This window comes from Anguilla anguilla, chromosome 9 (assembly GCF_013347855.1).
Source record: "Anguilla anguilla isolate fAngAng1 chromosome 9, fAngAng1.pri, whole genome shotgun sequence".
Lineage (NCBI taxonomy): Eukaryota > Metazoa > Chordata > Actinopteri > Anguilliformes > Anguillidae > Anguilla > Anguilla anguilla.
The window spans coordinates 38,404,631-38,430,935 of NC_049209.1; the positions used below are offsets into that span (position 1 = coordinate 38,404,631).

General features: G+C 42.3%; 1 protein-coding gene across 2 annotated transcripts in view; it reads right to left on the bottom strand.

Moving 5' to 3' along the window:
• Window positions 1–26,012, bottom strand: part of ftr84 (finTRIM family, member 84) — a 34,413-nt gene extending 8,401 nt beyond the window's left edge. Inside the window, exons 1-6 of one of the 2 annotated variants that reach the window (XM_035433084.1) lie at window positions 25,405–26,012; window positions 22,876–22,971; window positions 22,234–22,467; window positions 21,113–21,269; window positions 20,601–20,657; window positions 19,847–19,900 (exon numbers count right to left, since the gene is read on the bottom strand). In XM_035433084.1, the coding sequence (XP_035288975.1) occupies window positions 19,847–19,900; window positions 20,601–20,657; window positions 21,113–21,269; window positions 22,234–22,467; window positions 22,876–22,971; window positions 25,405–25,977 (1,171 nt within the window). In that variant the 5' untranslated portion in view covers window positions 25,978–26,012. The remainder of the gene's footprint in view (window positions 1–19,846; window positions 19,901–20,600; window positions 20,658–21,112; window positions 21,270–22,233; window positions 22,468–22,875; window positions 22,972–25,404) is intronic. The other variant, XM_035433086.1, reaches the window with a different exon arrangement.
• Between the last annotated feature and the right edge of the window lie 293 nt (window positions 26,013–26,305).

The following is a 26,305-nucleotide window of genomic DNA, read 5'->3' on the forward strand; positions in this document are numbered from 1 at the left end:
CAAATTTTAATATTAATAAAACTCACAGGAGCTAGGTAGCTAGCTCTAGAGCCGGCTGACATTGGCCCGCAGATACAGTTCTATGGACCAGATGTTTTTTAAATGTTGTAACCTCATTTTGGCAAGATGGACCCTAGGCAAATTGGGTAGTGACAGCCCTCACTGTGCTCTCACCAATGGAACAGAGTGCAGTCATCGACATAGCCAGGAATTCTATTTTTTTTATTGCGATAGTTTTTTTTTTTTCCTCACCCATTAGGCGTGACACTGTCATAGGATGCCACCTACCCAACAAGTCAGTTTGTCAAATTTCTACCCTGCTAGAGCTGCCCCAGTCAACTGTGAGTGCTATTGTGAACAAGCTCAAAGAATGTGACTGCCGAGTGCTGAAGCATATAGCACGTAAAAATCATCTGTCTTCGGTTGCACTCACTACCAAACTACCACTGGAAACAATGTTAGCACCAGAGCTGTTCATCAAGAGCTTCATGAAATGGGTTTCAATGCCCATGCAGCTGTACACAAGCCTAAGATCACCATGTGCAATGCCAAGCATTGGCTGGAGTGGTTTAAAGTAGGGATGGGTACGAGTAGTGGACTGATCCAGTACTCGTTGGATACATGCCTATTCCATCTTTTTATTTTCTCATAAAGGTTATCAATGTACTATGTGTTGGAACTTGGTTCCATTTATAAATTTACCATACAGTAGATTGTGTGAAAAAAGAAGAAACACATAAAATAGTGGGTATTTCGTAATCTAATATAAACAGAATAAAGCAAATATGTATTTTTAAACGCATGTTTTGTAAAAAGTTGTGTAAGTCACCCTGCTAAATGCCTGTAATATAATGTTTTGATTGCAATTATGCTTTTTGTTGGTGAGCCAGTGTATAAGTGGGATAATGTCAGAGCAGCTGAGAATTACACAGTTCGAATGCCCTGCGCTGAACGAAATTGCCCAAAGTGAATTTGTCACTGGAGCAGACTAAAGATTCGGTAAGTATGGTGAACTGGGTCAGTCTCCCCGCATGACGCTGCACGTCGGCAAGCCCGAGACCAGGCCCGTTATAACCACAGAGCCCGAGCCCCTTTTGGGTCCCGACTCCGTTCATTGTGGTAACTCAATTATGGCCAGAACAGCCTGTGTACGTCGTCCGTCCAGAGGGCAAAGATGGTCCCACTCGCACTATGCATCGTAATAATTTGCATGTCTGTCCTGCTGGGGATTCCAGGGGCCCCTGGGGTGCTTTCTGCTCCGTCATCCCCGCTGACCAGTTCTGGCTTCCACTAGTGAGCTTCCCTTTAGTTCGCCCAGCCCCGGCACCCACTATTGAGCCTGTCAATCATGCGCCAGAGCTAGCCAGTTATGAGCTGGAGCCACCAGGTGAGCCAGAGCCACAAGGAGGACCTGCACCAACTGAACTGAATCCACAAGGTGGGCCTACATCAATTGAACTGAATCCACCTGAGCGCGTAGTCAACAACCGTGGAGCCTCGTCCGGCACTCGCTATAGCTCCTGATGGCGTTCGCACTGACAGGGAAACACGGACAAACAGCGGGTCAACCAATAGCGGTTTGGAAATAACGTTACGAGATCGCTCCCTATAATGGAAAGAATTGGGTAATGATGTGCGTTGTTATGCATTCATGCATTGCCTATACGACCAGTGTACAGCCAAGATGCGTTTAAAGATTCTTTTCCATTCTAGAAATCGATTTTCGGATTGAGCACATTATGCGATCCCTCGATTTGAAATAAATGGAAATCACCATCCCTAGTTTAAAGCACACCACCTTTGGACTCTGGAGCAGTGGAAATGTGTTCTCCAAGCGATGAATCCACGCTTCACAACATGGCAGTCTGATGAATGAATCTGGGTTTTGCAGAATGCATAATGCCCTACTGTACTGGCCCAAATAGTGGCAACTGTAAAGTTTGGTGGTGGAGGATTAATGGTCTTGGGTTGTTTGTCATGGTTAATGTTTTTAAGGGCTGAGAGTCTGTGGCTGTTGTGGTTATTTCTCTGGGGAACCCTGAAAAGTGCCAAACTCTCGGTGCTGTATAGGTATGGGGCATGCCCTGCCAAGGCGTAACTTGGCTGGATGGCATACCTGCCATCCCAATGATGTTGAGCTTATTTATTTATTATCCAAGCTGTATTTTAGACAACAATGGAATTTGTTTATTGCATGCCCATGGTATTAAACTGTGCACTATTTATGTATTCCATTAATTCAAACATTGTTCAAACACCAGGTCTCAAAAAGTTCAGAATGTGGCACAATCTGTAAAGACATTTCCAAAGAGTTCTGTGGCTATGGAAAGAAGGGGTGTTCTACGCCTTTTATTCAACAGGCTTCTGTTCAATGGACTGTTTTCATCAAAGTGGCTGTAATTTATGGGTTTCTATTCATACAAATCTCATAGAAGCAGTATTACTCTCCTATTGTGGGAAGAAATGGAAAACATCTGGAGCCATATGTTAATTTTTATTAAAATGCAAAAGTGAATCTTGTAATTTTTTTCCCCCCTTAACAGCGATGTTAAAACAAGAGCATCGATTGGCTGATTACTCAATTTGATTTGAACCTGTTAAGCTGTATTTGTTCTTCAAGTGAATATAATAAATAACTTAATATTATCAGAGCCAATTAATTACTGCGTTTACCCTCTGATAAGACGGTCAGTCAGTTTTCTAGATGATCTCATTGTTTTGGACATCAATATAATCACAGGTAATGGTAGCTGAACTGGTTATTTGGCTGAGGCTGAATGCCTCATTCAGATTAATAGCACCCAAACAGGAATATCAGCCATATTGTGAACAGCATTGATTATTCGGCTCCGTGCTATGCTCCCTAACGTAAAGCTAACATTATCAATTTGGACGCGAGCGGAGGCTACGATCAAATCTCAGGTCAAGTCTCAAGTCATGTACGCAAGTTTCCATGTCAGCGTGGACTTGCAGTGCAGCATAGTAAATCTGGCTGAGTCAGAGAATTGTTATTAGACCATATTCTGACTGGCATCTGAGCACATGCAGCCACATATTCATCACTTAAAAATATGTAGCCTATGGTAAAATATTCTATTTTGTAAAGGCCTACATCGACTGTGTCATATCCCTAACATAAATAGTTATTTTCAAATTGTTTGCAATTAACGGGGTTAACAGGTTTTTGGTGTAGGCTATGAGATTCATTTCTCTTTCATTTTGAGATAGCCTACTTGTTAGGCTACGCTACTGGTGACATAATTACAAGGAATTAGATTAGATGCTTATTCAGTCACCTATTTAAACAAGAACTTTGACAGTCATCAAATCTTGGCAATGGCAGATCTGGCTCTGTTAGAAGACCTCTACGAAAATGAAATGAATGAAAAGAAAGCATGTTTATAACCTCATTAAAACATCATTAAATGAAGAAATAAATTAACCCTGCAACCGTGTAATTATTTAAATACTAGTAGCCTAGGCTATTAAATTTTTACCATTATCCAGCTCAGACACAGGTGCGTCTGTGTCTGCTCCGCCACCTGTTATGCCCGAAATGGAAGCAGACCCGATAAGCGCAGACACTCGCTCCTCAGTCTGCGTCAATGCAAGGCTGGAATCCAGCTGACCTCCTCCAGTCAGCTGGGTGCTGCGCCTACGGGCTGCAGCTTTTTGGTAGCGAGTTTGAGGTCTGACCATTTTTTCTTCACCTAAATGTAAAAAATTTCGATATAAGCTAATTACTATTATATATATATATATATATATATATATATATATATGTGACAGGTGCTGGTGTTTTGGTCCTCAAGTAGGGGATGGTCATTTTTCAGTTTTTTACAGATTATGAAAGTGCAGATTATAAACTTTCAAATGATGTGTCATACATTGAAATCTGAAAATAGTTGAAGAAGATATGCTTATTTGAATGTTGGTACTCCTAAAATCAAGTAGCAGAGAATATCCCCTTGAAAGATCTTGAACTTTTCACACTTCTCACATGGAGATAATGGGTGGGAACAATAGCTAGTTAACTCCACCCCAACCACTCCCCCGCTAGAGTACCTGTAAATCCTTGTCCATTTAGGGATTACCCTATTTAAAGCTTTATAACTCCAGATGTGAACACCACAGAGACTAGAAAAATGTCTTAAATGAAGCAATACATTTGTACCATTTATAATACTAGCTTAGATTACTTTATATTCATAATTTTGTAAGAAATAAAGTGCCACAAATGAAATGGTCAAGGCAAAAAATCTAAAATGAATTTGCTCCTTTTTTAGTTCGCAATGAAATACTGTGAGATTGCGGGTTAAAGTATACATGTCCTGGATCGAAAACTTCTTGACCACAAGTTCATAAAATCTAAGGGTGGATATGTAGAACCTATTTAAAGACACTCAATTTCTAAAATAACGTATATAACCGAAATATTTTGAGCAGTAATAATTACATAGCAATGATGAAATCTTATCTATGTTCAGTAGATGGAGACACAGACAGTAAATCAATGACAGTTCTAGCCGCTTCTGTTTTGCTCCAGAAAACAATGTCAGATAGGTCTATCAGCAAACATATGGCTTTGCTATGCCCAGAAGTCCTCAATAATAATGGTATTTTCCAAGAAATTACGAAAAATCATTGACAGTGTTTCATTAGGTGCAACGTCTTTTAATGCTACCATATATAGAGCGAATGCCATGGTAAGAAAATGTTCGGCCTATAAAACGCTATTCCAAAAGCAAAATTAGACATGTTATACATCGTTAGAAAGCTTATACTCTCACCTACTGATTGTGAGGTTGCTACAATGGCGGATGCTCAGAGTAAACAAACATAGGCTACTACCACACGGCTTTATTTATGGGCGGTGGCTTGACTGAAACAAAGTGACAATAGCCAACGAAATCAAACATGCTAATTAAACTGCACCCCCATCACGCCTCCAAAACCCGGCTGTAAGAATCACTAAAACAAGCCGACTTTGCTGACAAATTATAAGTATTTAGTGACCATAAAAATGCTGTTTATTCTATTGAGTGACTTCTTCAACACTTAAAAAAGAGTTAAAAAAAAAATTTAAAAACCTTTTTTGCCTCCTAGCGTGATTTCAAGATTTGCGACTTGCGGACCTTTTCTCCAGCACCCGTCACATATATATATATATATATATATATATATATATATATATGTAGGCTATACATATCACGGATGTATAAATTAAATATTCCAACCTCAGCTGGAGTTCGATTGTCCACGGCAACGCTGTTGACCGCAGCAGTGATTTCCTTCCACACTGCATTTTTCTGACTTCCTTTTATGCCACTTTTCAGGCTGCCAAATAGAACTAATTGGTTCAGATTCTATTTCTAGGTCGGAGAAATTTCTCTTCTTGGCCGTATTATGCTTCTCTATGTCGTAAACTCTAGGGGCGAGGCCTCTAAACTGAGAATATATAGGGGCATGATATTTAAATGACGATTGTTTTAAGCCGCCACATATATCAACGCCCAATCATTCTTATGCTGTGATTGGCGAGATACAAACGTTTCATGAATCACACGTGAATCCTGTCGTAAGATGATTTCTGCGCTTGGATCTGCGCTGGTTTCTATGTTAGATTGATAAATGAGGGCCAATGTGTTAAAATTGATGGACTCACCTCTAACTTATTAATGTGTGTAAGGGTGTACCTCAAGGTTCTGTCCTGGGCCCACTTTTATTCACTATTTATATCAATAGCTTGGGACAAATTGTACCCAATGCAAATTTACATTTTTATGCTGATGATACTGTCATATATTGTGGCCCTTCTACATTCAATACGGCTCTTGAGAACGTGCAATTTGCTTTTGATATTGTACAGTCCCAACTCTGTCAATTGAAGCTTGTATTGAATGTAGACAAAAGTAAAATAATGATGTTTACTAACTCCAAGAAGAAACATTTGAATGTTTCAAATACTGTAACTACTCTAGGCAAGCAGATTGAGGTAGTATCTTGTTACACATATTTGGGCATTTTAATTGATACTTGTCTTTCTTTTAAGCCACACAGAAAACCTTGTGAAAAAGTTGAGGCTGAAGTTAAGGTTTTATTTTAGGAATAAATCATGCTTTACATTTGAGTCGAGGAGTAAACTAGTTGCTGCTACTTTTTTACCTTTACTTGATTATGGGGACCTGGTGTATATGAATACATCAGCTCTTTGTCTTCACATGTTAGATACTGTGTATCATAGTGCTTTGAGATTTGTTACAAACTGTAAAGCCCTTACTCATCATTGCACACTGTATTCCAGGGCTGGTTGGCCATCTCTGTCTTTGCGGAGGCTCAGTCACTGGTATATGTTTATTTATAAGGCTATTTTGGGTAAGTTTCCCTCTTATTTATGTATTTATATTACACAGAAACTTGGAGGACAGTACAGTCTGAGGTCCCGAGGCTCCATTCTGCTGACTGTCCTTAAAGGTTGACAGAGATGGGCAGGAAAGCCTTTATGATCTCTGCCCTCTCCACATGGAATAGCCTACAGAAAGAGCTGAAGCTTAAGAATCTGGTTCCTCTCACTGAGTTCAAAGCAGTTGTTAGGGCTATGGAAACAAAGTCACTCAGAAATTGTCATTGCTTTGAATAAGCTGCTATCTAGCTTTTGACTGTACTTACTTTGTGTTTCTGCTTTTGTTGTTGCTCTCTTATTCCTCTATTATGCTCTTTCACACATTTTGATTTGGATATGTTTTTATGTTTATGGTTTTATATTGTCTGTAACTTTTTGTGCTGCTGCCTTCTTGGCCAGGTCTCCCTTGAAAAAGAGATTTTTGAATCTCAACGGGACTAACCTGGTTAAATAAAGGTTTATTATTATTAATAATAATAATAATAATAATAATAATAATAATAATAATAATTAAAGCCGCAAGCGGCGTTGGGAGGGGTCCAAGTATTGGCACCATTGAGCCCCCTATTGAGCGATTTTAAAATGGCTTTGTCCTCATGATCATACACCTTCACCCAACATATCTACTGAATATCATGATGATTGTATAAAAAATGGATGACTTATGGCCAATTTTGTGCTAAGAGACCCTGTCGAATGACTTAGTTGCGTCGCCATGGATGTGTCCTGGCCGCTTCCCGTAAATGCCTTTACTATGTAACACTTAGATGGGATGTCGTAACACATATATGGCCCGGCGTGTATGTACAGTTGCAGCGGTTCCATGCCGCAACTAAAAAAGGTGTCACACTAGTGTTTTCACGATACCAAAATTTTGACTTTGATACTGATACCAGGTTTAGTATCACAATACTCGATACTGAAGCGATACTGATTCAATACTCGGTACCTAACGATACTGAAATTACCTTAATAGATCAGAAACGTAATGTCCACAAGGGTTATCCTCAATTTCGAATTCATGGTTTATTAACAACCTGGTTCATTAACAACCTTTAAGTTGAAGCCTCTTCAACATATTAATATGCATAGGCCTATAGTGTTACAACACTGAACAATAGAAAAATATGTTAAATATATTTCAAAAATTAAACAGTTGTAAACTAAATAATATTTTAAACAGGTCTTTCACCTTTAAATAGATCTAAAAACAGCATATTTTAATAACAATACAGCATCTATCTATAATAAAATATTTCCAAATTGGAACACCTATTGCTACTGAAGTGAACTGAGTCAAAGTTTGCGCTGTATCAAAGAGCTAAGTACACAAGCGCAAGTCACCTCACTTGGCAACCTTAGTTGCTACTGCCATCTAGCGAAGATTCTGACAAATTACACTTTTCATCCTCTAAAGCAGTAATGCGGGAGACGATTTTCCCTGCCTTTTACATTTCACTCAGAACTACCGAACGTCGGAATATTCTAATACCGAACCGATTCTTTAAAAAAAAAAATTTTTTTTTTAAGTACCGAGAAAGTGCTGAAGTTTTGGTAGGCCTATACCGTGCAACACTACGTCAGACACATATTCCAATCCATTGCTCAGTTTAGCAGAGAATGCACATTTCAGAGCGCCACAGAGACAGATAGAATAATAACACATAAATACACATTTCAAATAATAAATACGACATTGAGAAAAAACGAAAAGAAAAGACGAAATATCAACTCGCGATCTGCGTGCTGCGCGCAAAGTAGCCTACGGTTTTATTTATTTAGACATTGGCAGATAAGAAAATTTTCGGTTACGCTGACCTTTAAAACGCTATTCCAACAGCAAAATCAGACATGTTATACATCGTTAGAAAGCTTATACTCTCACCAACTGAATAAATGAATTGTCAATCAAGCCGAATTGTACTAAAAAGGGCGACAACGCCGTAAGCAACAGGTGTGGTATTATGCACAGCTATTTTGGAAGGTAGCCTACCCAGTTATCATAAATGTGCATATATTTCACAAACGGATTGTCCAAGACAATATATGACCACTCAGTCACAAAAGGGACATCTCTACGCGTAAAACCATTGGTAAAATTGTATATATGTTCAATGTTTAGACCCAGATATTGACTGTAGAATGACATGGTATAATTTAAAAAAACTCTGTCTCGTTCATTTCGTTATTCAGTGAGCAACGTTTTCACTGCTGTATTGGCATATTTTAGGGCTAATGTCGGGTTTATGTTGTTGCTACGGAATATCCAGACCGATGTGCAACAAAGTGTATAATCATAATCAGGAACAAGTGTGTCAAAAACCCTAGAGAGAAGTACCGTTCCAAGTGCAGGGAACAACCGCATAGTTCAACTTGGACCCTGTAGGTTAAACTGATTAACACTAACACAAACAAGAACAGCAACAACGCAGTCTATGCAAAAATACAAGCAATAGTTAAGACGAGTGCATTAACTGAGTCACCGACGAAACAGCTAACTAGTTACAACCCTAAACTTACAGTCAATTTAGAGATTAAATTGAGAATACGATTTCTCTCAGCATAATGACGGATTTAAAGACTAAACGAACTCACCCGATATTGTCTTCAAATGGATCCATGCCAAAGAAAAGTAATGATTCATCCTCTCAAAGCTTTTACTAACAAACTTGTAGTAGCAAAAAATATCAACTCGCCATCCATGCTAACTGCTTCCTATGCTCAGAGTACCATATTATTTATTTAGACATTGGTAGAGTACAGCATAAATTGCGTCTTTTGTTTATAGTCAATATTAGTAATTGCAGCAAGAAACTACAGCTGTATATACAAGATATTCTGTTATGTTATGGTAGCAACGGAACAAAGCGGACTATATATGTATGACCGTCATTGTTTCATTATACCAGCGTGTTTTAGCGTTTTGCACAGAAACTCAGAACCTATCAATAAAATGGTTTAGCTGTTTCTCACCATAATGACAGATTCAAAGACTAAACTGTTCTTGATACTGTCTTCAAATGGATCCATGCCAAAGAAAAGTAATTATTCATCCTCTCAAAAAGCTTTTACTAACAAACTTTTGGTAGCCTAGCATGCACTCTGGGTGGCACTGTCTTCCATTGCTTCCCCGACGTTCAGACCTGACGTTCAGACCCTCCCCTCACTGATAAAAACTAGACCCTACGGTGTCGGATTACTTGCGTCGCCATGGATGTCGCTTGCCGTAAAGAAGTTTACTAGATGTCGTAACACTTAGATTTGGAGCTCCAGCTCTTCCGCACCCCAACTAATAAAAAAGTCCAAATGGCGGGCAAACAGTATGGCGGACATAGGTGCTCCCAAAAGCAAAGTTGTAGAGCACATTCAGATACATGGGTCGATGAAGTGTTGTGTTGATCTGACTTATGGTGTAGGAGTTATGGCCTTTTAAATTATGACCCTTTGTTATAGCGCCACCATCTGGCCGACATAGGTGATTTGTAGTGACTGAGTAGTGGGGGGCCATAGGAACCCACGTACCAAGTTTGGTTGGTCTGCAATTTATGGTTGCTGAGCCTCAGATATTTTAGTGGAGAAAACTTCCACGCCCCAACTAAAAAGTCTAAATGGCGGGCAAACAATATGGCGGACATAGGTGGTGCCAATGGCAAAGTTGTAGACCATGTTCAGATGCATAGGTCGATGAAGTTTTGTGTTGATCTAACTTATGGTGTGGGAGTTATGGCCTTTTACGCATGACCCTTTGTTATAGCGCCACCATCTGGCCGATATAGGTGATTTTTAGCCTGAGTAGTGGGGGGCCATAGGAACCCACCTGCAAAATTTGGTTGCTGTAGGACTTATGGTTGCTGAGCCTCAGACACTTTTAGTGGAGAAAAATAATAAGAATAATCCTAACAAAAACAATAGGGTTCCACCAGCTTCACTGCTTGGACCCATAATAATCCTAACAAAAACAATAGGGTTCCACCAGCTTCGCTGCTTGGACCCCTAATAATCCTAACAGATACAATAGGGTTCCACCAGCTTCGCTGCTTGGACCCCTAATAATAATAAAAACAATACCTGAGAAGCAGATCGTTCTTGAAAAAAAAGGACCAGACTTGCATGTTTTTGCCCTGCAGGGGGCTAACACTGCCTCTCACATGCTGGCGATGTCAATTTCTTTGGCGCATATTTTGCACAATGCTTTAGTGTTTGATTAAACTACAACCTATTTTCACACTTTGTTCAGTTCTACTGGGCTGCAAGTGCTAATCCAGGGATATTTGATATTTTCCCCCTTTGTATTTAAGTTGGAATTAAATTGTTTATTTATATTTTTAAATGCATAAATACAAACATTTACATGGTTTTTATTTTTAATAACTGCCTACAACTGCACCCTGGACTAAATGCAATTAATATCACTACGCTTCTTCTTCAATTAGAAACTCAGCTCTTTGTTTCCCAGATTGAACAAACTGACATCCAGGCAGTCATCTTGAATGAGCATTAGAGTGCCCAATTTTTTTTAACAAGACACAGCATTTCTTTTTATTCCTTTTAGTATATTTTTGCGCTTTGTGAACTTTCTAGTGTATATACACACGATCAGCCACAACATTAAAACCACCTACCTAATATTGTGTAGGTCCCCCTCATGCCGCCAAAACAGTTCTGACCCGTCAAGGCATGGACTCCACCTCTGAAGGTGTCCTCTGGTATATGATTTCTGTATATATTTGTATCTACTGTATGTTTGTATCTGCTATTTTGTATCTACTGTAAATGTGTATCTGATTGTGTTTCCCCCCGGGGATCAATTAAGTACACTACTACTACTTATTACATTATTGGATTATTACATAAATTTTTTGAAATGGATTACATTATTGGGAGTTATTTCACTATTGGTAGTTTATTACATTATTCGTTTCTACAGGGCTATAAAAAGCTAAGGTATTGTTAGATGGTGAATTATTTCCACATGATTTAAAAAACTTGGGTCGACGGGTCAGAGCTGTTTTGGTGGCACGAGGGGGACCTACACAATATTAGGCAGGTGGTTTTAATGTTGTGGCTGATCGGTTTATGTAAGAGCTAAATGTCCATTCCAGACCTGGGTCAAATAAGTACTTGACCCAGGTCTGGTTCATACTTTTTCCATACTTACACCAAAATTTCCATACTTTTCTAGACCTGGAAAAACATAAATTTTAAACATCAATTTGATTTTATCAGTATCATCAAACCAAAGAAAATCAATATTGAACCTAACAGGAAAGAGAAGTCCATCAACATTGTAAAGAAAGTACAGTCATGGCTCTACTTTGTAAGTTCCATAATTTCATGTTTGCAATACAATGCTGAACCTACCAAATGTTTGCATTGTGTTCTGCTGGAATAATTTGCTATACTGGTAATATGAATGAGGTAATCAAAACGTCAGCTTATGTTATTGGTTACATGGCCTATAGGACCTTAACTCTGCCTGGATATTCGGGTTACAAATCAAAAACAATATTTAAAGGAAATCACATTACTTGTGCAATCATCATTTGATGTTTTTCTTAGGCTTCACAACAACAGTAATGACAATAATTTTGCCTAAATTATTTGCAAATTGATGCTATTTAGTGAAAATGCTATTTTCTATTAAAATCCAAATAGAGAATAACACATTTTATTATAGAACATAACAACACAAGTCATACAACACAAGGTATAAATCTGACAACCAATGCTTGAAGCGGACCGGAACGGACCAGTTTGCCATACCGGGACTTCTATGTTTTGCTCACATGATTTGCTCACACTTATTTCATTCACTTCGAGCACTGCCTTCAACAAACTAAAGTTATTCATAGCGAAGGGTGTCAGGACATCTGCCTGAGTTTCCGTTGTGTTTTCCTTTTTTTTGTTTTTTGTATGTATGCATGAGTGTGTGTGTGCGCGCATGGTGTTTGCTTTTTCTTCAGGTTCCTGGTTCCCACCCACGCTCTGCCCCCCATTCCTGCCTGTCTGCCTCAGCTGAATTATTCAATCAAGCCTCTGCCGCCGTCCCCACCTGCAACTCATCTGTTACTCATTTTCTCTAGCTATATATTCTGTTAGCTCTGTTAGTCTGTGCCAGATCGTGCCTTGTGTAACTTAGTGCCGTTCAAGCCTTTTTCTATTCCTAGTAAATACGGTTTTTTACTTTTGCCTGTGTTCGCCATTTATGCCTTTAGCCTGACTCCTCTGATTACTGTTGCTTCGGTTTTTTGAATTCTTGCCTGTCTTGCTGTTCTTGCCTCTGTTCCAGTTGTGTGCCTTTGCCTGCCTGGAAAATTTTGACTGTCTTTGGAATTTTGACCTTAGCCTGGATTGTGGTTTACAAGACTGTTCGCTGATTCTGTTGCTTATTTGTTTGATAATAAACTGCCAAGTTTTTCCCTGATTTTTCGGGTCTGCCTTTGAGTCCTACCCCGGATTGGATTGGATAGCATGTGTGTAACTGACCAAATTATTGACCAATGGAAACTGATCAATTCTATGCAAATACAAAGGAATATAATTTACAGGTTCTTTCAATGAGGTTTCTGTGCAAAACTTGCTTTCCAAAGAAAAAGCAGGATTAGCAACAATTAGTGACTAAGGAGAGCAGCTCTTGGGCAGGCCTTGACAAAGGGTAAATTTCACCACAAGAGGACACTGTTTGCACAATCACAATAAGCCTCAACTGTACCTCACTTAAAACATCAACAATAGCAGCAGGGGCATCATGCAAGCCAAAATTCTGGGGGGGCACAATTAGAGCAGGGGGCATGGGGGTCCTTCCCCAGAAAAAAGAAAATAATGAGGCAACTGACATATATTCAAAGACTTTGGGGGGATTATTTTAAAACTTCACTAAATCAGTTTTTGTAGCTCAGTAATCTCCCACTTTATATTAGGGTAAATACTGTATATTTATTTAGAGATTTTCATGTCAATTATTTGTGCTGTTATGGTTATTGAAAATGACACTCACTTATTCACTCACTTCTACACTGCTGCCACTTTCCTTGAAAAAGAGCTAAATCTTGTCTGCTTCACCCAAAAATTTTAAGGGGCATAAATTCACATAAAAAGACTATATCCACAATGCAAATTAATTTAGAGAACATAGATAAAACCACAGATGAAAGGAACATGCCAACATGGCAACAGCTGTATTTTCAAACACAATGCATAGGAAGCAGCATGAGTACAGATGAGACTGTGCTGACATCACATAGCAGTGTCTGCTCCATTGCCAATAAAAGCTCAGACTGAGCAGTAGTAACCTATTTTCCAAACTGCTCAGCCTCCTTGAAAGATCCATCATCACCACTAGCCTAAGTACATATAACCTGTAACCACACCTTCACACACTGATATAACTATGGGGGGGGAAGCAATAATAGCCAAGTGTAGGATTTTCATGTCTGTCTGCAAGACTCCAAAGGAATCCCTAACTCTCTCCAAGTTCACTTCCTGGGTCCTCTGTGCCTCAACTGCAATGACCATCAGATCAGCCTACATGCATACATTTCCATGAAGGAAACATAGCCTATCACTATAAATCTCACCTAAGATAACCTACCTCTTGCACTATCAACCTCCTGACTGAGGACAGGGCTAGGGCTTTCTGTCATTTTTTTAAAGAATGACAACATTTTCCTCTGCATCTTGACCTGGAGATATCAAATGGAATTCAGTGTTTTGCTAACTATAACCTGTGATAGTGGTGATAAAAACTCATCAGCTCACTGCCATAAGATTCACACAGCTCTCCTTTACCAATATTAAATAGGATGCTATGCTATCACAAGTCACGACTAGCTAGCGGGCCAGAAGGCCAAACAACCGGATTGAGGGATGGCTACTAACTTTAGCTGGTACAAGCCAACTATGTTGCAAAGCAAACTATGCCTATATTTGTCAAATGCAATTAAGTGTGTATAACTAATAGGGAAAGGGGGTGTGTGACTTTTTGAGGTATGATCTATGACATAATTAGAAGAATGCGTTTGACTCATAATATAAAATGATCATAATTACATATTATAAAAAATAATAGCAATAAAATAAAATAAAAATATAAGTGTGGTGGGGTGGGCGTGGTTTGAGCGTCGGCTGCAGAGAGAGAGAGTGTGAGAGGAGCGGCTCTCGGATCCTTCGTCACAACTGTCAGCTGGAGGTAATCAGCGCCGATAATTGTTAATTGTTTTATTGCGCTGATTGCCTCTGATTGCTTTCAACAGTGAGCCTGGGGTTTTTAAAAGCCGGAGGGAGAGAATCGCCAATGACAAGACGGCTACGGAACTGTGATACACAGTCTGAAACAGTGTCTGTAAAAACCGTATCTGACAATAAAATAGCACGGAAGTGCGGGTTACGGAACCAGTCAGTCTCCCGTGAGTGTGTTTTATCTGAGAGGGGTGGCACTCACTTGCCACAGTGGTGGCCCGTGCGAGGGAACGCAGCAGCATAGTAAAACACATTACACCGAGGAGACAAACATGGACCACAGCCAGGAGCCAGGGGAAACAGCACAACCGGTGGTAGCGCTGGCGAGGATGCTGGAGGGGATGGCGGCGATGCAGGAGAGGCAGGCGGCGATGCACGCCGAACAACTGGAGGCTCTGCGGGCACAGACCTCCCTCCAAACCCAGGCTCTACTGCAGCTGGCGGCTGCGGGAGAAACCAGCTCCCGAGAGCGACAGACCGGACCCCCCGTAGCTCTCCATCTGCCCAAAATGACCCAGGAGGACGACGCGGAGGCTTTCCTCGAGGGGTTTGAGGTGGCAGCGAGGGCGAGTAAATGGCCGGAGGAAGAGTGGGTCGTCCGCCTCCTGCCCCTCTTAACTGGGGAGGCACAACAAGCGGCACACAGCCTACCCCCCCCAGCGCGGGCGGTCTACGCCAACCTAAAGAAGGCGGTCCTGGACCACCTGGGATACAGCCCTGAAGAGCACCGGCGACGGTTCAGGGAGACGGCCCTGGCAGGAGCGGACCGACCGTTCGCCTACGCCCAGAGACTGCTGGACATGGCGCGTCGGTGGCTCCGACCGGAACTCCGGTCAGCCGACGGAGTGGTGGAGCTGGTGACCCTAGAACGTTTTATTGATGGCCTCCCGGGGGAGACGGCGAATTGGGTGAGGTGCCATCGCCCGACCGGGTTGGCGGCCGCCGTCAGCCTGGCGGAGGACCACCTGGCGCTCTACCCCCGTGGCCAGTTACAGCAGCAGCAGCAGCAGCAGCAGCAGCAAGGACGGGCAGACCCGGCTCTGCGCAGGAGAGCCCTTCCTCGTTCCCATCCTTCCCCCCTTTCTTCCTCCCTTCCCCGTGCCCAAACCCCCTCATTTTCCCGTAACAACCCTTTTGTTCCTGTTTCCCCAGCCCCAGGCTCAGTGGCGGCGGGGTGCGACCCACAGAGAGCTCCTCAGACGCCCGGACCGGGGTGTTGGCGGTGCGGACAACCGGGTCACCTGCGCCGCGAGTGCCCGCTCATGGAGGTGGGGCAGGTGGTTCGTGTTGTCGGCCCGCCCACCTCCGCTCCCGACCCAGACGGAGCGTACTGTATTCCGGTAAGGATTCAAGGGAGTGAACACCAGGCGCTGTTGGACTCAGGGGCTATGCAGACCATGATTCGACAAAGCCTGGTTCGACCCGAGGCGTTGTTAGAAGCATCAATGGTATCTATAAGGTGTGTGCATGGGGATTTACACGCGTACCCTATCGTCTCAGTGGAAATTCGGTGTCAAGGGAAAAAACATAAAATAAAGGCTGCGGTTAGCTCCCGCCTCTCGCACCCTCTGATTTTAGGCACTGATTGGCCGGGGTTCCGCCAGGCAGCTGGTAAGGTAGGGGGGGTGCGTTCACGACAGGTAGGGCTGTGTGATGTGTGTGCTGCTGTCAGCGGTGACGCGGGGTCGTCCGACGCAGCAGAGGGGGAGCCGGCACCAGTGGAGCCTCCGGGGGAGACTCCGCAGGTACCGGTGTTTCGCCCCATGGAGGATTTCCCACTCGAGCAGTCTCGTGATGACACCCTACGCTTTGCCTTTGACCGCGTGATGTCTATTGATGGTCAACAGGTGCGCCCTGATGCAACACTCACTCACCCGTATTTTGTAATAATTCGGGATAGATTATACCGAGTGTGTCGTGACACTCAGACTAATGAGGAAATCACCCAATTGCTGGTGCCTAAAAGCTCTCGGGAAATGGTTTTTCAGACGGCTCATTTTAACCCCATGGCTGGTCATTTAGGGTATGAGAAAACACTGAACCGGATAATGGCCCGTTTCTATTGGCCGGGCATTTGGGCCGACGTGCGTCGGTGGTGTGCGTCGTGCCCTGAATGCCAACTAGTAAATTCCCCGGCTATACCAAAAGCGCCGTTGCGCCCCCTTCCTCTAATGGAGGTCCCTTTTGAGAGAGTGGGGATGGACCTCATCGGGCCGTTTGATCGGAGCACGCAGGGATACCGTTTCGTGTTAGTTCTGGTGGATTATGCGACAAGGTATCCCGAAGCAGTTCCTTTGCGCAGCATTTCGGCAAAAAGTGTTGCGCAGGCATTGTTTCAAATAATCTCCCGAGTCGGAATCCCGAAAGAGATTCTGACTGACCAGGGCACACAGTTTATGTCACGCACACTACGCGAACTGTACGGGTTATTGGGCATTCATTCTATTAGAACCAGCGTGTACCATCCCCAAACGGATGGGCTGGTTGAGCGTTTTAATAGAACGTTGAAGTCGATGATCCGGAAGTTCGTTCATGAGGATAGCCGTAATTGGGATAAGTGGTTATCTCCTCTGGTGTTTGCAGTGCGGGAGGTTCCCCAGGCCTCCACGGGATTTTCTCCCTTTGAACTACTGTTCGGTAGGAAACCCCGGGGGATATTGGACCTAGTTAAAGAAAACTGGGAGGAGGGTCCGAGTCCTAGTAAAAATGAATTGCAATACGTGCTGGACCTGCGAGCAAAACTCCATACACTGGGTAAGTTGTCACGGGAGAATTTGCTCGAGGCGCAGACACGCCAACAACAGCACTACAACAGAGGAGCTAAACGACGGCAATTTTCACCGGGAGATAAAGTTCTTGTGTTACTCCCTACCTCTAGTTCTAAATTACTCGCCAAGTGGCAAGGGCCCTTTGCGGTCACACGGCGAGTGGGGGAGGTTGACTATGAGGTAGAGCGTACTGATAGAGAGGGGGCAAAACAGATTTATCACCTCAATCTCCTGAAAGCGTGGAAGGAGGTGGTGGCTGTCTCTCTGGTTACGGTGGATAAGGAGAGAGATGAGCTGGGGCCGGAGGTACCAAATTCATCCAATCAGATCTCAACCCTTTCAGATGACCATCTCTCACCGAATCAGAGAGCAGACCTTGCCTTGTTGCAAAAGCGTTTTGCTGATGTGTTTTCCCCCATACCAGGACGCACGCACCTCATACACCACCACATTGAGACTTCCCCGGGGGTGACGGTGCGGACCCGCCCCTATAGATTGCCGGAACACAAAAAGAAATTGGTTCAGGCAGAGATAAAGGCAATGCTAGAGCTGGGGGTAATAGAGGAATCCCACAGTCCCTGGAGTAGCCCCATTGTGCTGGTCGGTAAGCCTGATGGGTCTATTCGCTTCTGTGTGGATTATAGAAAGGTAAATGAAGTGTCACGGTTTGATGCTTATCCAATGCCTCGGGTCGACGAGCTCTTGGATCGGCTTGGCACGGCTCGATTTTTTTCGACGCTGGATTTAACCAAGGGTTACTGGCAGATTCCCTTATCTGCCAAATCTAAGGAGAAAACGGCTTTCTCCGCTCCGGATGGTTTGTACCAATTCAGGACACTTCCGTTTGGGTTATTCGGAGCCCCTGCCACATTCCAGCGCCTGATGGATCGGGTATTGCGTCCACATGCTGGTTATGCTGCTGCCTATCTGGATGATGTAATTATCCATAGCAGCAGTTGGGAGCAGCATTTGCAGCATGTGGGGGCAGTGCTCGAATCCTTAAGGCAGGCAGGGCTCACGGCTAACCCAAAGAAGTGTGCTATTGGCCGAGCGGAGGTACGGTATTTGGGGTACCACTTGGGAAGTGGACAGGTGCGGCCTCTAGTGGACAAAACCGCTGCGATTGCAGCCTGTCCCCGACCCAAGTCAAAAAAAGAGGTAAGGAGGTTCTTGGGGCTGGCCGGCTATTACAGGAGGTTCATCCCGGCATTTTCGGAGCTAACCAGCCCCCTAACTGACTTAACCCGAAAAGGTGCCTCAGATCCGGTCCAGTGGACGGAACCGTGCCAGCGGGCGTTTGAGAGGGTAAAAGAAGCTCTCTGTGGGGAGCCGCTCTTGTTCACACCTAACTTCTCTCTCCCCTTTGTTTTGCAGACCGACGCGTCGGACAGAGGGCTGGGGGCTGTTTTGACCCAGCAGGTGGAGGGAGTCGACCGCCCCGTGCTGTACATTAGCCGGAAACTGTCACAACGGGAGGCGAAGTACAGCACGGTGGAGAAAGAGTGCCTCGCCATTCGGTGGGCGGTCGGAGCCCTCCGTTATTACCTTCTGGGTCGCCCATTCACCCTCTGTTCGGACCATGCCCCCCTCCAATGGCTCCACCGCATGAAGGATACCAACGCCCGGATCACTCGGTGGTATCTGGCTTTGCAGCCTTTTAACTTCAATGTGATTCATAGACCGGGTGCACGGATGGTCGTGGCGGACTTCCTCTCTCGCCCCCAGGAGGAGGAGGGGGGGGAGAGGGGGGGGGTTGGTCATCGGCCGGATGGCTCCCCGGCCTAAGTCGGGCGGTGGGGGTATGTGGTGGGGTGGGCGTGGTTTGAGCGTCGGCTGCAGAGAGAGAGAGTGTGAGAGGAGCGGCTCTCGGATCCTTCGTCACAACTGTCAGCTGGAGGTAATCAGCGCCGATAATTGTTAATTGTTTTATTGCGCTGATTGCCTCTGATTGCTTTCAACAGTGAGCCTGGGGTTTTTAAAAGCCAGACCGGAAGCCGGAGGGAGAGAATCGCCAATGACAAGACGGCTACGGAACTGTGATACACAGTCTGAAACAGTGTCTGTAAAAACCGTATCTGACAATAAAATAGCACGGAAGTGCGGGTTACGGAACCAGTCAGTCTCCCGTGAGTGTGTTTTATCTGAGAGGGGTGGCACTCACTTGCCACAATAAGAAACCATATATCAAAAATCTGGGGCATGTGCCCGCCCAGCTTGAATGGGCATGACGCGTCTGAATAGCAGCACTTATTTCAAGGAATAAAAGAGTCAGATCTGTTACCAGATTTTGATTAGAAGCCTCATACTTAACATTAGAATTCAGAAAGTAACTCCTATTTAGAAGAGATCTAGTTAATTTATATTAATACACACAAATACACGCACGTACACACAGACAAACATTTTGTTGCAGGAAATGAATTTCACATCAACTCACATTTTAGAAAGTCTGCTCTGGTTTGAGGCTCCTGAAGCTCTTTCCTAGATGGAGCTTTGAAACAATAAGAAAAAATGATAAATTCAAGGAACTTCCACAGAAAACACTACAATAATCACAAAACATCACAATGTTAATACTTATTACATATTGTATACTTGCGCTCTCCAGAGATGGGGACTTGAGTTGCTGACTCGTACTCGATTTGCACTTAAGTTGCACAGACTTAAAACACCTTAAATACTTTTATGCTTGACCCAGATTAGCCAATAACAACTTGTGAACAATACGAGTCTTGAAAAATTTTCCATTGAGAAAATCACATGAAAAAATGTTTTCTTTTGTTTTCATAAGACTTTCTCTATCCCTTCATTGCAGTGTATAATAATTCATGAGTAGTTACATAATACCGAACCTGTACAATGAATTAAGTCCATTCTCATTTATCTTATAATAATTCATATGTATTTACACTGTGCCAGACCTGTAAAATGAAGTCGGTCTGTTCACAAATAATTAGTAATTCATATACTGGACCTATAAATTGAAATTACTATGTTGTATGAATTACTATTTTCAAAAAACAGCCAGCACTGTTTCCCATATCTTCCTTCACACCCATCCATGCACATGTCCATGAATGCCGCTCCACTGTCACTGTGAAATACATCTGTATTATTGAATTATTGTATAATTATTTGTGAACAGACCGACTGCTGCTACATGTACACAGTAATCACAGTAATTATCTTACCTTTAAAGTTCCTGCCTCCATTCCTGGGTAGCAAAATATAAACTGGAGTTTCACTGACTGTAAAGGGGAACATTCGTGGATGTGGTTATTCATATCTAGGCTAGCATTTAATCAGCTATGTTTTATCTGGAGGCAACTACACTACCCTTGTATTCCAGCCAAAGTGCTTTATTTAGAAAGTGGAAAATCTAAATTCAAACTTATGTAGTGAATGATATCATCATACCATCTTCCAAAATTTGAAAATCTCCAGATTCCAGAAGTCACTGCATGAGGGCGGTGGCTTAAGTAAGATATGGTGTCTTTACAAAAGTTCTTACTCTGAGGTCCTTTCAAACTTTTGAAGTCTTTGAAGTCCCTTGCATTACCCTGGAATTTTGCTTTGGAAATAGTGTATGAAGACTGATCAGGGTGGCTTAGAAATGCATTTGCTGGGTGATTGATTGTTCTCGGACACCATGCTCCAAAATGCTATCATGACCTTTGCAGTGAGTTTTAGTGAAAGCTCTTACTTTTTTTGGAGATTTTGCTCTGCTCTTTTTTACAGATGTCTTCTAGGTGCTCCTTCATGTCAGTGACTGTTTTGGAGACCTCTCCGAAGGAAAACTCTGAGTTTATGAGCACCTTCGGCACCATCGGCTCAGGAGGTACACACAGGGTAGGGAAATTCTGTATCAGTCAAATGATAAAAAACACACAGCAGTTCACTCCTAATTCAGTTTGTGGTGATACATGTTACACCTAAAAAGGTCTTGATGATCCATTGGATATGTAATTCAGATGCTATTCGTTGACCCCATCCCCAGCTGACCCCATCTCTATTTCTATAACTAAATTAGTTTTCAGATTCAGTATTAGATTTTAGACATTAACCTATGGAGTCAATTTTGTGACAAAAGTATTGTACGCGTAAAAAAAAAAATCGTAGGATGTCGTTGCTCCGCCATGTTCCGGGGTAAATGATGATGTACATGCCTTCCGTCAGGGGAAGTAAACACAGCGCATACCAATGACACATTTGTCCGAGTGACCAATAAAGTCGCCCCCTTCCCTTCACCCCGCCTCCACTTCAAAATCATGCCAAAACCCCAAGCGCGAGAAAAAAAAGAATCGTAATCATAAAAAATGAAATTGTACTTGTAAAAAATAAAATAAACATGAGTGAGAAAAAACAATTGCAATTTTATTTTTTACATTTGTGAACATAACTTTTTCGTTTACAATTCAGAAAAATGCGTTTAATTTTATTTTTTTTGATCACGAGAAACATTTCCACATCTACACTTGTGCTATTTCTTTCCTATGCGGACAATACTTTTGGCACAAAATTGACTCCATATTAATCATACAATGCAGTAATATGCACACACACACAGTAGGTCTATACATAACTTGAAATGGACTGAAATAAATATATAAGAATATTCATTTTAATTTTTGCCATTAGGATGCTTCTATCTGTAGAAAGTGGGTGTTATACCTACAGGAAATGAATGTTGTATATGCAGGAAGTGGATGTTTGTACTTGCAGGAAATGGATATTGTCTTGGCGGGAAGTGAATGTTGTAGCTGCATGAAGTGTTGTATCTACAGCAAGTAGATGTCTTCACCCATAGGAAGTAGATTAATTTACCTGCAGAAAGTGGATGTTGTCCTCAGTTTCCAGGATGTGTCGGAGCTCCATATCTCTGCGCTGCAGCTCCATGATCTCCTGCTCCAGCCGCTCCACGTAGCCCTCTGCCTGGGACATGGCTGCCTGCTCATTGGCCTCAATCAAGCTGTTGATCTCAGAGCGCCAGCGCTCCACAGCCCCTGCCATCTCAGTGAAGATCTTATTGCAGTCAGACATGGTTCTCTGTGAACAGCTCTGTCACGCATTGAAAAAGTAGAGAGGTGTGAGCAGCAATGATGAGGAGGAAAAGGTAGTTGCCTGTAGTAAATAAGGAATAAATTAGAAGCCTGTAGTAAATGAGGAGTAGGTGAGATGCCTGCAGTAAATGTGGAGTGGGTAACTTTGCTATGACAAAAGGAGTTGGTCAGTTGCCTATGGTAAAAAATGAGTAGGTGAACTGGCTGTGGTAAATAGGCAAAATGTGATGCATATAGTAAATGAGGAGTAGGTTTGATGCCTGTAGTAAATTAGGAATAGCTGAATTGGCTATGGTAAGTGAGAAATAGGAAAAATGCCTGCAGAAAATGAGGAATAGCTGAGTTGTCTGTGGTAAATTGGGAGTAGGTCCATTGGGAATAAAGGGCTATTTGAAATGGAACTTACTTTAAGAACTTCCACATTGTGTCTTAGCTCCTGTAGCTCCTTCATCCGGTCCTGAATGATATGCTGAACTTCAGCTTGTGTCACCACCAGTACTTTCTGCAGGAGGCACGTACATCATTACTGCATCACCACCAGCATGTTCAACAGGAAAACACTGGCGCACAGTGAGGAATGTCATTACCCCATTTATAGCAGGGATTGCACTCCACAGGAGCTTATAATATTACTGCGCATGCAAGTCCTTCAGAACTCAGTTTCTCAGTTGTAGTATTACATTTCTAATGCTTACATAAAGATATGCTCAGGATAATTTGACTTTAAGGGGAGTATAGTATGGCTGCAGAGCATATAGTTTGCAGTTGCAATACTACAATGCTTCAAAATTGTTTTGTTTGTTACTGTTACTGTTGTTACTGATAAAGCATGGTTTATACAGGTTATTGTAGTTATTTACATTGATGACAATGAAATAAAACAACAATCCATATCAACTGGCGCAGATAGCTAAATAGACACAGATCATTTTTGCTCCACGCCTTCCAAACCAGACGCATACGCACACACACACAACAATGTTCGCAGCAGTAACATTAGCAGCTGCAAAGTGAATTCTATTGTTAGTTTTCTGTAATAATTTTTCCCAGCAAACATATGTATTTCAACATTCAACATAATGTTAATTAATGACACTAATGAAACTCAAAAACATGTTAGAATTCACTGTCCTCAGTTAACTGTTAGATATCAAAGACTGAAGAATACATTACATTAGATTTATTTGGCAGACGCTTTTATCCAAAGTGACATACAAAAGTACATTTCATGGTCATGGACCATGAACTTGTGTGGTGTAGATGTCTTCAAAACATTATCCAAAATGTGCAATTTGGAGAGGTTTTGGACATCTTTGACAAAACCCTTGCAAAACATTACTTTTAGTTATCTGCACATTTTTTTTTATTTATTTTTTCTTGTATTTTGCATTGGTGGGAAACTATGGGGAGAACTATGTATGATTTGCCACAAGCTGGAGGGAATTTTGTGAAAAACAGTAGAGGTGCATTTTAAGTATATTGTGTGTATACTATGAGTAATTCTTCACATATCTCCTACATTTTGATGCATAGTCTTGAGGTCCACATGTGCCCTACAAATAATGCCATAATCTCTCTGCAGAATTTAAGACTAAAGAAAACTGGGGTTAATCGGTTAAGACCCCATCAAGGCTGAAACAGCACCATTCCAAATGAGTGCGTACAAATGGCAAATTTGCACAACCTTAATTTACAGCACACTTCAAACGTCTGTTGAATACTTCTTAAAGGTTTCAGAATCACAGCAATGGCCAGCGCCGGAAATAAAACTAGGCAAACAAATGGGTGAGAAAATGTCACCAGCACCAGCTTGTACTAACATTTCAGAAATAGCCTTGACAACCGTCAACTGTCAAGATTAATCAAGAATATATTTTTATATTTAATAATATATGTGTGTATCATTCATATCATATGTCAGCCTGTATTGCAAGCACTCAAGCTAGCCAGATGTTCCTAAGAGGAAAAAAATTTAGACACACTTCAGCATCTTTGTTTATTGAAGACAAATAATAAAACGCGTGATAAATATAAATGTATAAAACGTGAATACTTTTGTATTAGTCCTTGATTTATAAAGAAAGCCAGCTGATGGACATGATGCTTGACATTGCTAGCTAGCTAGCTAATGTTAACTAAATGTAAAGGTCCAGGAAACTGAAATTTGTGAATTCTTCACTGAAGTGTAGTTTTAATTTTTTTTTGCATTCACAAATGGCCAAGAAATATTTTTAAATGATTCTTGCAAAAAAAAAAAAACAACAACATATAAAAGCCTGCACCAAAATTGGCTTGCATTCCCCCTTGGCTAAGCGCCAGGTTTTCAGTGGGCATGATTTACTGGGTGGTTGCTACTTAACAAAAACCTTAAGTCCACTGAAACCCTTTCTTCATGTAATATGTAACTGATTCTCTTGCCACTTTTGTGTGGGTAAACCAAGCTAAGCTGAAAATGCCTAGTCATTGCCCCTTCTCTGGATGTGGAGAAAGCAATACACTTTTTTTATTTCACAACAATGAAGACCCACAAGAAATGGGTTTTATTTCTGGAGGCCACTGCAATATTTCAACAACTCATACCATACTAGTATTTGCAGTGCCCACTTTCCCGGGACACGGTGGATTGGTAAGTAGGCCTACAGTGAATTAGTGACAATTAAATACCTTTCAAACAATGTAGAATCAAAGACTTTATTTATTTGGATAAAATATCCAGAGTTTGAGGCTTATATAGAGTCTAATGTTAGTGTACAGTTGCTCAGTGTTACAATTTTGAAACTAAAAAACGTGTTTACAGTTTAAATAAATAACAAAACACACTCAAAAAGAATTCAGTATCAGAGAGGGGAATGATGTCAAACACTCTAAATCTTTCACCCTCACATCAAAGATTCACCCTCACAGTAAAGGTTTATCTTCATATTAAATTGTTCACCTGTTTTTCAGCACGCTCCTCATCTGCAGAGACAATGTTATGACTGCGATGTTCTCTCACGGTGCACAGCACGCAGATACACATCTGGTCGGAGCGGCAGAAGAGTTCCAGGCCCTTTTCATGCTGTGGGCAGATCTTGCGCTCCAGGTGTCCCGTCTCATCAACCAGTTTGTGCTTCTTGAAGGTGGAAGACTCATAGTGTGGCTTGATGTGGGTCTCACAGTAGTAGGCCAGGCACATCAGGCAGGACTTAACAGCTTTGCTCTTGCGGCCGATGCAGAAGTCACAAAGGGAATCACGCTGCAGGTAAGGGAAGGGGGAGAGTTCAGGTAGTTGGTGGCAATCTTGCGCCACATTTGGAACATTCCTCCTCAGGACAGGCCGGGGGGTGAAGGTGGCCCTGCACTGGGGGCAGCTATACACACCCAGGTGGTCAGCCTGGTCCCAGTAGATCTTTATGCACTCCAGGCAATATGTGTCCCCACAAGGGATGGTGACGGGGTCCCGCAGGACGTCTGCACAGAGGGGACAGCTGTACTCCTCAGGGGGAACTGGGTAGCGTGAGTCTGCCATGCAACCAGTATAGATACAGCCAAACACCAAGGCAAAGAGTTATTCTGTCCTGCTGAAAGCAGCATCTGCAACTGTATTTAAAGGCACCTCAGTGCTGTTGTGTAAACATACAGGGTACAAGTGGAAATGAACATTATCAGCAGAAACTGAATGGTTTCCATAAACAGTGTGATTGTGATGCCTGCATGAAACTCATTTGTTTGTGGTGGGTGATCAGTGATAGGGGTGTGTGAATAAACACAGACTGGGTTTCTACAGGAGGAGTCTACTGGGATAACAGGGTAAAGTCATCTGGGTAAAATCTGTTATTTCATTTGGAAAACATTCC